The 13,869-nt window shown below is 36.4% G+C and overlaps 2 protein-coding genes across 2 annotated transcripts in view; both read left to right on the forward strand.

Annotated features, from left to right (window-relative positions):
- Window positions 1-13,869, forward strand: part of LOC100891013 (zinc finger protein 271) — a 106,387-nt gene that overhangs the window by 11,780 nt on the left and 80,738 nt on the right. Inside the window, exons 5-6 of the mRNA XM_030979874.1 lie at window positions 3,218-3,322; window positions 4,311-4,469. Of these exons, the coding sequence (XP_030835734.1) occupies window positions 3,218-3,322; window positions 4,311-4,469 (264 nt within the window). The remainder of the gene's footprint in view (window positions 1-3,217; window positions 3,323-4,310; window positions 4,470-13,869) is intronic.
- LOC115921766 (zinc finger protein 84-like) lies at window positions 4,502-5,902 on the forward strand. Its single transcript, XM_030979878.1, has one exon. It carries the CDS (start codon window positions 4,565-4,567, stop codon window positions 5,867-5,869), a length of 1,305 nt encoding a protein of 434 aa, XP_030835738.1. The 5' UTR covers window positions 4,502-4,564; the 3' UTR covers window positions 5,870-5,902.

The raw sequence follows: 13,869 nt of genomic DNA on the forward strand, positions 1-13,869 counted from the left end.
ATTGAATGGGAGGCAAATGCTTTAACCCTACATTAACTGGGGGGGGGGGGTCAAATTGACCCCCCCCCCCTGTAGAAATTTTGCGACTACTCCAAAACCGCGGCAGATATAGAATTTTCCTTTCATGACTTTTTTGTTTTGAGTCTTACGCATCTTTTAAAATGATTTTTTTGAAAATCGGACGTATAGTTACAAAGTCACGTGACCTTTTGTCTTCGCATGTCGGCCTGAAAATTGCTAATTTTTATGATTTGTGTTCAAAACATATGGAAATGTCATTTTTCCTAAAAAGAGATAAAACATTGGTTATTTGGTCTTGTTTAAAGTTTAGGTGATTGTTTTGGGGTCAAAATAGTTGAATTGTAGTTACAAATGAAATAAAACAACAAAAACAACAAGAAAATAAAATACATAAGTTAAAAAAACAATGAAATACATAAGAAATTATTAAAACAAGAGATAACATAAGGAATAACCTGGCTCTTCCAAATTTTTTTTTGGTATTATTATTCCAAATGGTCTAACAAATATACCGTAAATCTCTGTGTATAAGGCGCACCTGTGTATAAGGCGCACCCCTATTTTGGGGGCAAAAAAACCCCAAAAACCCCAAAAATAGTTTTTTTGTTTTGTTGTTGTTTTTTCGCTGAAATCATGTTTTGCGATTGTAACCACTGAGATTTCATCGTTTTACTTTTACTCACGAAATGGCTGCTGCGGAATTTAAAATGCCTACGTTTGAAATGCTTTCGACTGAAGAAATGAGGGTGAATGATGAGGATGATTTATCAAATAACAAGGATCCACGTCATAATTTTATAAAATAAATAATACACAGCATTTTTTCCAGGCGTTAGTAAAATTACCCACACTCGGTACCTTTGGAACAGTCCAAACACCTTTGGCTATCGCCTCTGGCGTGTTAGACTGATCCAAAGTTACATTGTGTGGGTAATTCTTACTAATGCCCTTACTGCAGTGCATTATTTGTATATCATCAATCATGTGATTAGTCTTTTAGGTGACATAGTCAAGGTCAAATGACAAATCATATGACGCAAATTCCAGGTCACAAAGTCTAGGTCAAAGGTCATTTTAGGTCAGTTGAATTATGTTTTCACAACTTAATATGGGAATTAATAAATCATTTTTATTATTTGTTCATATTCCATTAAAGTTATCAATCTTGGTACAAATTATAGTAAATAATTCTTCTGATGATTCTTAGCCAATATTCACTTCGAAATGCTGAATTTATATTCATAGGATTTCATTTTTATTCGGGGGGGGGGGGGGGGCTGCTAATGAGCCACCATCATACAATGGTTGCAATGGACTTACAGTAAGTCCTCTGTTGCATTAAGAGAAAACTTCTTTGAAGGGGCCCTGTTAATGGGCGACTCTGCCTATAAATAATGTCCCAACCTCAATTTTTCATCATATTGAATTGCGGAATGCAGGCGAGACCGCCGAAAGCGTTTCCCTTGTTTAGATTTACCGGTAATTTATTCCAAAGTTCGGCCGATGCAACCTGAAAAGAGTGAGACCCATAGAATTTAGTAGGCCTGTAACTGATTATTGGATCGGGGGCTGATCGTTGGCCGATCGGGTGAGATCAGATAATAATTTCTGATCGCTGTTCAATAAAAATGATCAGCAAAAATTGGCAGAATTTTTTTTTAATGCCGAAAATTTTCAAGTTGTTGGCTATAAAATGCTAGACCATGTTTGTTGATATTTAGTGCCTTTTCATGACTTTGAAATTAATAATATTGGTCTAAGAGAAGAGGCAAAACATGCATAAGTACGCCTGGTACATCACATTTTAAAGAAAATGGCTGCGCCCAGCCGCCCATGTCATGCTAAAAGGCATTACATCATGCCAAGAAATATTTATTTATATATCTCTTGTACACGTTCGTAAGATTTATTGTACATCAAAAGGCATAATTCATCTCATACAATGATTGCAATGGACTTTCAGTAAGTCTTCTGTTGCATTAAGAGAAAATTACTTTGAAGAGAACATTGTAGGCATTGTATATTGTATGGCATATATACGTACGTGCCAGTCTAGATGTTTAGTTGGTAGAATCATATGAGGGGCATGCCCAAAACTTATGTTCATTAGACATATAAGTTCTGTCTAAGATTCTACATAAGTTGAACACATAGTATTGTTGTGTTTATAAGGAAACCTTGAACCTTGAAGAATTACTCTCCCAAAAGCGTGAACGCTGTCCTGGAGAGATGGATTACGAGCACGAACCAATCATAATATGTCAACAAATAATGTCCTCTTCGAATGTTAGTGTAAAGCATGTAAAATCTTCAAAACACTGATATATGGTTAACTATTCCTTAAAACTTGTAACTTTAGAATCACTGCATTGTCCAGATACCTTCTGACAATATTTAGTTCAATGTGAATCCAGTTTTTAGAACTGGTAAGTCTTAAAGTGAGGGAGAAGATAATTGCTCTACGATGGGTGATTGAAGATCTACATGCAGATCATAAATGGGTGCTAAAAGGGATAAAATATGTTCTAATAAAACTTACATTTTTCCAGTTTCATTTATGCCATGAAATAATGAATCATAATTGTATCGGGCAGTTCCAACTGTGTGTAAAAAAAATGTCCTCTCCGAAATAAAAATTGTCCTCACCGAACAATTTTTTGACGCCACATATCTCAAAAACCATTTATCTTTTTATTCTGGAAGCTGGTATGCAAAAGCACCCTTACACGTTACAGAATATAGGGTCAAACTGCTCTGTGTTCGTGCTGTCAGTCTATCATTATGTGGTATGAAAAGATGCAAAATTGAATTTTACTTGAATAAAACTTTACAAATTGAGTTGTATTCTGATTCCATATCATCAAGTTATCAAACTATGTCATTCACATTCACCCAAAGAAGCAATAAATATTTTCTTTCTGCATAATGTCAGCAGGTGACCCTTGACCCTATTTTTTCATTAAGGACATGTTTCATGCTTGAAAAAAAAAGTTTGAGACTTTTAGCCCTGAAATTTTACAGACTTTAAAAATAAATAAACAAAAATTAAGAAGAATCAAAGGATCTTTTTTTACCCTAAGTGAGACAAAGTGTGTACCCTGATTGTAAAACAACCCTTATGTGGGAAAATAACAACTATTAATTGTCAAATCGACTTTGATATTGAACATTTCTTCTTGATTTCCTTTTCTTATAGAAATGGTCTATGCCACCATAAAGCAAGAAGATGAGGAAGAGATATTTGAACCTATTACAACTGGAGGTGAAGGAGGAGGAGAAACTGAGCAATCAATTCCTGAGGGTATGATCAACATTCTTTCATCTTCAAGGCAAATCAAATCTGTAAAGGGGAAGTCCATCCTGATATTTTAGCGGTTTTAATGAAAGTAGAAAAATGACAGAAACAAATTAAAGGGAACCGGTAACTTTGTCTCAGATTCTGAAACAAAATTCTGGATTTAGCTCATGATGCAATGATAATTATAAACCTTTAGGTCAGTCAGGAACCCCATGACTTTTACAAGCCGATCGGCTGTCTGATTATCAAGATATTTATGATTGGAATTACAAATTTTGAAAACCGTTTGCCAAACGGTTTACATAACACTACAGTCTATTGGGGAAAACGAGTATGGTAAAACCGGTCACTCAAAGATTTTTTACTTTTTTGAGGCACTTCTTGATCATTTTGAAGCGCAATTTTTTTTGGCTTCAATATTACACCATATCACAGACACTGATAACATGTGGGGCCGTGTATCTCAGATTTAACATTGTTAAACTATCCCTTTAATGAGAATAGGACATTTTTTATTTTTGGAAGTTCCTCTCCAATTTGCTCTCTACAGAAAATTCATGAACTTTCATTTTTTTAGCTATTGATGACAGTATAGATTTGTTTCATACAGTTTTTTTAAAAATCAAAAGTGGCTTGGCATAGTCAGAGATTTGCAATCTCTGTCCAACTATCTGAAGAAAAAAAAAACTTTATTTATACTCTGTAATTTTTTTTATTATTACAGGCTCAAATTTAATCAATCCTACAAACGATGTAAACATTTGACTAGGTCCGGCGTATATTTGAAAAACTTGATGAAAGAGCATTTTTACCATCTATAAGTTGCGTCTGCTGAAATCTTGTCATGTGTCCTCATCTTGGCAGCCTCCCTGAATACTTACTTCCACACTTTCTCAGCTCTCTGTAAGCATCTGTTCAACATAGCTACAAAGAGAATATTAACCACAAAATCGTACAACAGAAACATGACTTACTTTCTTTTCCTCCCCAGATTTGGACAATGGACAAGAAAAGATGCGCTCACGTATAACAGCATGCAGTGGAGAGAAGTCCCATCTGTCTTTACATTGCAGTAAGACATCTACTGATGAGAAATGTGGTGAAAATCCTTGTAAATGTTCCCATTGTGAGAAGGTTTATTCTTGCCGAGGTAATCATACTACATATATAAGAACACACAGTGGAGAAAAGCCTTTTCGATGTTCCCATTGTGATAAGGGTTTTTCTGAAAAGACTAAGCTTACTATGCACATTAAAACACATAAAGGAGAGAAACCATTTAAGTGTTCCCAGTGTGATAAGGGATTTCCTAATAATAGTACTCTTATTCGCCATTTAAGAACACACAGTGGGGAAAAGCCTCATCGATGTTCCTATTGTGATAAGGGATATTCTCAAAAGAATAATCTTACTAGTCACCTTAGTACACATACAGGAGAGAAACCCTTTAAGTGTTCCAGGTGTGATAAGGGATTTCCTAATAATAGTGCTTTTATTCGCCATTTAAGAACGCACACTGGAGAAAAGCCTCATCGATGTTCGTATTGTGATAAAGGATTTTCTCAGAAGAATGACCTTACTATCCACCTTAGAACACATACAGGAGAGAAACCTTACAAGTGTCCCCAGTGTGATGAAAGATTTGGTTATAGATATCAACTGACCCAACATTTAAGAACACACAGTGGTGAAAAGCCTCATCGATGTCCCTATTGTGATAAAGGATTTTTTGAAAAGTCCAAGCTTACTAGCCACCTTAGAACACATACAGGAGAGAAACCCTTTAAGTGTTCCCACTGTGATAAAGGTTTCTCTCACAGAAGTAACCTTAGAACCCATTCAAGAACGCACAGTGGAGAAAAGCCCTTTCAATGTCCCTATTGTAATAAAGGATTTTTTGAAAAGAATAAGCTTACTAGGCACCTTAGAACACATACAGGAGAGAAACCCTTTAAGTGTTCCCAGTGTGATAAAGGATTTTCTCAAAAGCATGACCTTACTATCCACCTTAGGACACATACAGGAGAGAAACCTTTAGAGTTTATCCAGTGTGATAAAGGTTTTCCTCTTAAAAGTAGTCCTATTATTCATTTAAGAACACATGGTGGAGAAAAGCCTCATCGTTGTTCCTCTTGTGAAAAAGGATTTTGTCAAACGAATGAGCTTATTAGCCACCTTAGAACACAAACAGGAGAGATACCCTTTAAGTGTTCCCAGTGTGATAAGGGTTTTTCTCGTAAAAGTAACCTTAGAACCCATTCAAGAACACACAGTGGTGAAAAGCCTTATAAATGTTCCTATTGTGAAAAAGTTTTTTCTTGCAAAAGTAATCTTACTACCCATTCAAGAACGCACACTGGAGAAAAGCCTTTTCATTGTCCCTATTGTGATAAAGGATTTTCTCAAAAGAATCACCTTATTAGCCACCTTAGAACACATACAGGAGAGAAACCCTTTAAGTGTTCCCAGTGTGATAAGGGATTTTCTTACAGAAGTAACCTTAGAAGGCATACAAGAACACACAGTGGAGAAAAGCCTTCATTGCAATGACGACCTTAGTCATTGCTTTGTTTTCGTTCACATTCTGCCCCATTAATATGCTTATCCTTAGTGTTTTCCTTATCGTCAGGAAATCGCATTCGTTTTGCACGTAGCGTTTGTTATTTCTAGTTAGGTGCTTTCCTCATGTTCTTTTCCTTTCAAATTTCATAGGCATAGTCTCTAACATCTCATCAAGGTCACTACTTTCTTCGATTTTCGAAATCACTCGTGCATAACCGTCCCGGCGCCATTTTGTCCGTTTCTGGTCCATTTTAAGGCCTTTCTTTCTTCCTTCCTATCTCCACTATCCTAGATCCTACAAACTTCTAACAAATTCCTCTAGAAAGTTAAAGAGATGTTCTTTTAACCTGACCTTCAAAATGCCATCTTCGTACTCAAAATTCATATCTGAAACCGACTGCGTCAAAAATCTTGAAAATTCTTGAAAAATGGACCCCTAAAAATCTAAAACTGCCATAACTTTCTCATGTAAATTTCGTTTTGTATCTAAATTTCAAAGTATCTTTATCTCATAATTACACATAGCCATGCCAAATTGCATGCTCCAATGGCTATGCAAAAGATAAATAGCGCCCTCTAAAGTTCTGGGAATTGGCTTTCTTTCTGTGGCCGTATCTCCATTATGGCTTGGCAAACCCGTACCCTTTTTTTGGATTTAGATACTTGAAGATAAGCCCTTTCCAGCCATATACAAAATTATATACCCTAATGCTGACCAAATTTGAGAAAAAATGCCCTCCAAATTCGCCATTTTCAAGAAAATTCCAAAATAACTTCAACTTGCTCTCAAATGGCGATCTTTATACCTACATCAATGAAACTTGGCAGATATATGTATCCATATATGTGACAATTGTCTGCTAAGTTTGGTAAATTTCGATGATGTCAGCGCAAAGTTATCGCCAAAAATGATGAATTTACTATGCACGCAGATCACAATGGTGTCAAACTGACAGCAATGAAGTGCCCTTTCGAATGATACCAAGTATGGTATAAGTTCACACAGAAATTTGTGAGTAAATCACATTTGAACAAGGGTCACTATACGAATTCCGCCGAGTTTCCGCCCGATTATAACACGTATCGGCTATGACGTCATTTTTCACACTGCTTTTCGCCCCCTAAACGTGCTCATTTTTCCTTGAAAATTTGCGATGACATTCCGAGTTGCAATACGCAGGTCACCTCCAAGCTGGATTTTTGAAATTGGTCAAGGGGGCCATTAAGGACACCATTTTGTCCTATAAATCTATTTTGCATCACGTGTTTCGATAGGATTATCATAGAAAAAAAAGGGAGTGGTTTACAATAACAACCATGAAATTCTTTTTCTAATGATACCAAATACAGCCCATAAAGGGACATAAAGAGAGAGAGAAAAACCAATCTAACTCCGGTCATAATACAGATCCTGTACGTTTTCCGCCCATGCATTACACGCATTGTCTATGGGGCATATCAGGTTCACGCTTTTGGCCCCCAGAACGATCTTTATTGCAATCTTCTTGTTATCGAGTCACTACACAAATCCCGTCCAGTGGTCCACACAGGCTTTGGCACGGCAATTAACGGCTTCCAGGTCATCTTGGGTGCATGGCTTTGGCAGGAGTGGGCAGACTAGCAGGTGTTCCATTGTCTGTTCCTGGCCGCATTCACATGCCGTTTGTTCGTCTCCTAGACCCCATCTCTGCATTAGGACTCTGCATCGACCGTAGCCAGTTCTTAGGCGGTTGAGGCTAAGCCAAGTAGGCCAAGTCTCACTGGAGCCGGTTGCGAGGGATTCCTTCGGGCTGAGGGAGAGTTTATGTGGAGTGGTCTGAAGGTGGTTAGACCACAAAGTCATCCTTTGGTTGTGAGGGCTAGTATTAAGAGGCTCTACCGAGTGCAGAAAGCTGTGTCTGGATTTGAGCCGCTTGCCCACTGGCTGTTGTTCGAAGAGTGGGTGGAGTGGATTGTTTTCTTGTTTGTCCTTTTCTTTCTGGGACAAGACCAACCTTCTGACGTGTGGAGGGGCAATACCGCAGAGCAGGTAGATGTCTTCTACTTTAGTTGGCCTTATAGGCATCCAGTGATCGCTCTGCAAGATGAATTTAGAGCTGGGTCAATCTTGGGTGCATGGGCCGACCTACTCCATACTGGTGATGCATACTCCGCAGCAGAGAAGCAAAGCGCGAGGGCTGTCGTCCGGATTGTTCTGGCATCAGTCCCCCAGTTGGTGTTGGCTAGCTTCTTGAGGATGCTGTTGCGGGCTCCAACTTTTGCCTTTGTGTTGGCAATGTGGTTCTTGTAGGTAAGGGAGCGATCGAGTGTGACGCCTAAGTAGACTGGGTTGGGAGTGTGCTTCAGCCTTTTCCCATACCAGCTGATCCTTAGTTGATGGTTGGCATCCCTGTTCTTGAGGTGGAATGCGCTTATCTGAGTTTTATCAGGGTTAGCTCTCAGGTGGTTGGTCGCATAGTATGGGGTGAGACCGGCCAGGGCATCACTGAGGGACTCCTCCAACTTCACAAAAGACTGGTTCTGGGTGGCGATGCAGAGATCATCGGCGTGGAGGAAGCTCCTGGTGTTTGGGTGGATCGGTTGGTCATTTTTGTACACGTTAAAGGTAAATTTATTGCAATGACAAACATGCACTAAATCCCATTGGTTTTTGCACGCAGTGCTTGTGAGCCTTTTCTAGGCTCTTTCCCCTATCCCAATTTCTTTCAAACTTCGTAGGCGTAGTCACTACCATCCCATCAAAGGTCACTGTTGAGGCTTTTCTTTCGCCCTATATACCTATCACAAAAGCTACAGACTTTGTACAAATTGCTCTGGATAGTCCGAGAGAAGCTCTTTTGTTTGACACATAGAAACATGGCGTCATTGCACGCAAATCGTTGTGACACGATTGCATTTCTAGTTAATGTTGACATTGTGAAGTTGGAGTTTGTAGTATAATTTATCTTACTTAACAACTTAAAACACACATTGGATCATTTCAATGTTTTCAATGAGATATGGAATTTTCTCAACAAATTGATGTTACCTTTCATATAATCAGAACAAAAATGCTGTAATGAATGATTTTTTCTCATTTTATAATTCATTGATATGTTAAGCGATGAACTATATTGACACAATTCTAAAATGGGTGTACATGTACTTGATTTGAAAATTGTATTTGACACACCATCAAAGAACTCACACATGGGAGAAAAACAGATAATAGAACCCATTCTAGTAAAAGATAATAGAAGAAGCCTTATTAGCCATGTATGAAAACAGAAAAACTTTACTAATATTCCAAATGTGAAAATATTTCTAATGAATCTGTTCTTGCAAAGCTTCTTGGGAAAATTAAACAGATGAGAAAAGCCTCTTGTTCCTGTTATGATCAGTTATTTATCAACAAATCAATCTGTTTATCCATGGACCCTACTACAGATGGACCAATAATGAGAGTCTTTCTTTGATCACATCATGACCACCGCCACCTGATAATGTGTATGTTGATGAGGACATTCATTTGATGCGACAATGTTGATTATGTTTGTTTATTTTATTTTAGTACGGTGGCATACTTCAGCCAATGGCTGTTCTTCAGCATGGCCATGCATATAATAAGCAATCACAATTTTACAAAGAAACATACATCATAGATTAACATGATGTACATACAAAGTTAAATAAGCGTACACATATATATAAACAAATAGGTTAGAAGGCGAGAAATCCAAACAAGCCCTAATTTAGACAAAAATATGATCAGAAAAAAAAAAAATATATATAAAAGAATATATTTACAAAATATAGAAGAAAAACAAATCAGTTGTTTTTGTTCGCTATTAAAAGTCAAACATGATATTACAAATATTATAAACTGCTTTTGAAAGTATAGTAAGTTGGTTTATATTTAGTTACTACCTGCAATTCATTCCATAGTTTGGCACCATAATAACTTAAACTTTTTTTTTTGAAGCAGGATTTAATTCTTCGTAAAGTAAATATATGAGGAGCATTTCATAAGCTATAGGAAGTGTATTTAAAAATTAAATTTACTTAAAAGATAATCCGGGGTTGATTGGTCTGCAATTTTATACATTAAACAGAGAACATGGTTTTTACGTCTCTCAAGTAGGGTAGCCAAACACAAATTTTCATACGAAAGTCTAGTTAACACTATGAACATGACTGACAAAGAAAGCGGACAAAATATACAGTTCCTCAGGTAGACAAAGGAACATCCCTTCACTGCTATTATGTACAAATGTGTAGAACAGGTGTCACATGCATATTCACCTTTTTACATAATAGCAGTGAAGGGATGTTCCTTTGTCTAACTGAGGAACTGTATATTTTGTCCGCTTTCTTTGTCAGTCATGTTCATAGTGTAAGTATCTATTTTCCACTGTTTTAAGTAATCTATTTTGCATAATTTGGAGTTTTTCAATATTTGTTTCTTCATATTATTCCAAACAACATCACAATAATCTAATTACTTTGATCAATTGACTTATAAAAAAGTAATGCCATTTTTTGCGAGGTGCAATGTCTTATTTTTTTTAACAAATACAAATTCTTCACAGTACTTTTACACAAATGTTTCACATGTTTATCCCAATCTAACGAGTTATCAATGTATACCCAAAGGTATTTACACACAGTAACCTGGTTCAGTTTTTTGTTATCAATAAACACATCTACATTTTTCCACACATTCTTTTTTTAGATCCAATTAGCATTGTTTCACATTTCTTTGTATTTAGTACCAACCGATTACATGAAAGCCAGTCAGAAATATTCTGTAAGTCTTGATTCAAATGATTTTCAATATCTTGTACTGTATTACTAGCATAATAAATGCAGGTATCATCGGCATATAGTGAAACAGCACAATTTTTAAGACAGTTTGGTAAGTCGTTATTTAAATAAAGTTAAAAAATAATAATGGCCCTAAATTCGACCCTTGTGGTACTCCACATTTAATTATTTGTGGAGATGACTGAACACCATTTCCGACAGTGAATTGTGATCAATCGCTCAAGTAACTAAGAAACCATTTACATGCATGCTGATCTAATCCAGTGCTAAGATGCAGTTTATTTAACAATAACGAGTGGTTTACGGTATCGAAAGCTTTCTGTAAGTCAATTGTTACCATTCCAATCACCTCCCCTTTATCCATACTATGTAACCAATCTTCCATGACGTTCAAGATTGCACTTAACGTAGAATGATGGGGTCTGAACCCTGATTGATTCACATTAATAATATTATAGTCATTCAAAAATGTATACAACTGATTAAAAACAAATTTTTCTACATTTTTTGTTATAACAGGTACTATGAATATTGGGCGATAATTGGTCATGTCTGTTCTTTTCCCACTTTTGTATATGGGTATAACTCTAGCAGATTTTAAGCTCAATGGAACCCCACCAGTTGTTAGTGACAAATTAATTAAATACACCAACGGCTTCAATATAAATTCAACGACTGGTTTTAACTTTTAACAGCGTTACTGATAAATTATCATTTCCACATGCTTTTTTATCGGGAATCTTCATCAATACTTCTCTAACATTCTTATCACTCACTGACAGAAGACAAAATGTTGCAGGCGTATTATGTACAAATTGTTCATGGTCATTATAATTATAATTCTCACATCTCTGTTCTTGGAATTGATACACCAATATCTACAAAAAAATTATTAAATCTATTTGCAATTTCTTCTTTATTTTGCAGTATGCCATTATGGTCTTCTATAACAATATTATTTTCATTATCTTTCTTACTCGGCATAACAGTTTTCAATGATTTCCAAATTTGTTTAGAGTTTCCTTTGCTTACTTCAACACTCTTTACAATAAAATCGGCCTTTGCTTTACAAATTTTCTTAGTGACTTGATTTCTTAAACATTTCTATTCAGTCCAGTCATCATCTTTTTTAGATTTGATTGCTTTTTTCTTTTGAAAGTTTCTTTCACAAATATAATCCAATATTTCTGATGTTATCCAGGGGGATTCTTGTTTTCTTATTCTGTGTTTCTTGAGAGGCACATGTTTTTCAATAATGACCATCAATCTTTCTATAAAGGTATCATATGCATTATTCATATCTTTACATTGTTGAATATCATCCCAATTAATCTGTTTTACATCTGCAATGTAAGCATTTACATCAAAATGTTTAAGATCATGCAATAATTTATACTTATGACAACTATTTTGTTTAGTATTACGTTTTTTCCCTCATGTACAATATACAAGATAGTGGTCACTCATACTTATAGGTAAGACTCCAGATTTATCAATTTTCTCATGTCTGTTTGTTGTTATCAAGTCCAATATAGAAGCAGTTTCTTCTGTGGCTCTTGTGGGAGTATCAATAATTTGGGACAAATTAAAACTATCAACAATTTCTGACAGTTGGTTTGTTTACCAGGATCTTGTATCAGCCTGCATATTACAATTTATGTCACCAAGTATTACATAATCACAATTCATATCATCAAGTCTTTGTAAATACATTTTGAAATTTCTCAAACACCTGGACACCAGAGTTCGATGGTCTGTACCAAACAATACAAATAACATTTTTCATATGCGAGAACTGCAATTTAACAGTCAATAGTTCAAGACCATTTTCCGTCAAATCTTCACGTATTACATAATCAGTTTTAGTGTATGCTGCAACACCTCCACCATGTCTATCTCTGTCCTTGTATACAATATTATATCCACTTATCTTTAGTCATGTATCAAGTCATTAATATGTGTTTCACTCGAAGCAAAAATGTCTGGTTGAGTTCTCGCGTGTAATATTCTCAGTTCATCAATATTCTTCATAACAGATGTACAGTTCAGATGGATTAATTTCAGTCCTTTATAATTAGATATCTGTTTTATTTCTTACTCTATATCTGATTCGGTAGTGTCACTATTATTCGAACTGTCATTAATGATAATACTTGCATCTGGGTCAGTGTACAAGAAACCACTGCTGCCTGTATGTACATTTTCATCAAATGGGAGTTCTTTGAAGGCACAAACGTCACAAATCCAGTCACTATCTGATTCAAAAGCACTTGGGTTTGATGTATTACAACTAAGATGGCACCATAAGGAACAAATTACGCATAATAATGTGTTTTGGTTATTCCTTACTGTTCTTTCACATATGATGCACGGATAACGGATAGGCATTTTAATTAATATGCCATAAAAAAATTACAATGCAATTTATCGTGACTAACCAAGGCGATCGATGTCCCTCAGGTTCTGGATGATCACCTGCTTTCTCTCCGTAGCAGTGATGGCGAATATTTTCCCATCTTGTGTCCACGTCCATGCGATGGCGCAGGACTTCCTGGCCGCGTATAGCATTCCTGTTGCCGCTCGCCTGTCAGGTCCTCGTTGATGAAGATCAACGTCCCTTTCAGCTTTGATCTTGCCTTGTAAACCTTCTGCCTCATGTTGTAGGTAGAGAACTTCACAATGACGCTTTTCTGTGCTTTTGTGCTGCCGTTGTTGTTCTGGTTCCTCGGTGTGATTCGATGGCTGCGGTCGATGTCGCCAGGAGAAAGCTCGGTGTTGAGACGGTCTCAGGCTAAGTCACACACCAGCTTGTCAGTGTTTTCTCACTGGGTTTCGTTGATGCCATGGAACCTCAGGCAATTTTGTTGGCTGTAGTGCTCATGCTCATCATGTAATCACGCATCATCACAGACCAAAGGACCTTTTATATTTTTTCAGATGCTTTTTGCTGGGCCAGGGCCCAGAGTGGAGTTTCAGGAATAGTATCGTGATTTGATACCAGTTAGAGGAGCAGTGAATCCCAAATTATGACAATTGTGTGATATTAGATTGATTATTAAAGAAGTAGGCACTGGTGGACAAAATCTGGACTTGCCAAATTTTGAAAAATACATATTCTTTACTGTTCTATTACCTTCTATTCCTTGGAAGTGGATAGGATAAGTTTTAAAATGAAGTTTAAAATC

Source organism: Strongylocentrotus purpuratus, unplaced genomic scaffold (assembly GCF_000002235.5).
Source record: "Strongylocentrotus purpuratus isolate Spur 01 unplaced genomic scaffold, Spur_5.0 spur5_scaffold_10, whole genome shotgun sequence".
NCBI lineage: Eukaryota > Metazoa > Echinodermata > Echinoidea > Camarodonta > Strongylocentrotidae > Strongylocentrotus > Strongylocentrotus purpuratus.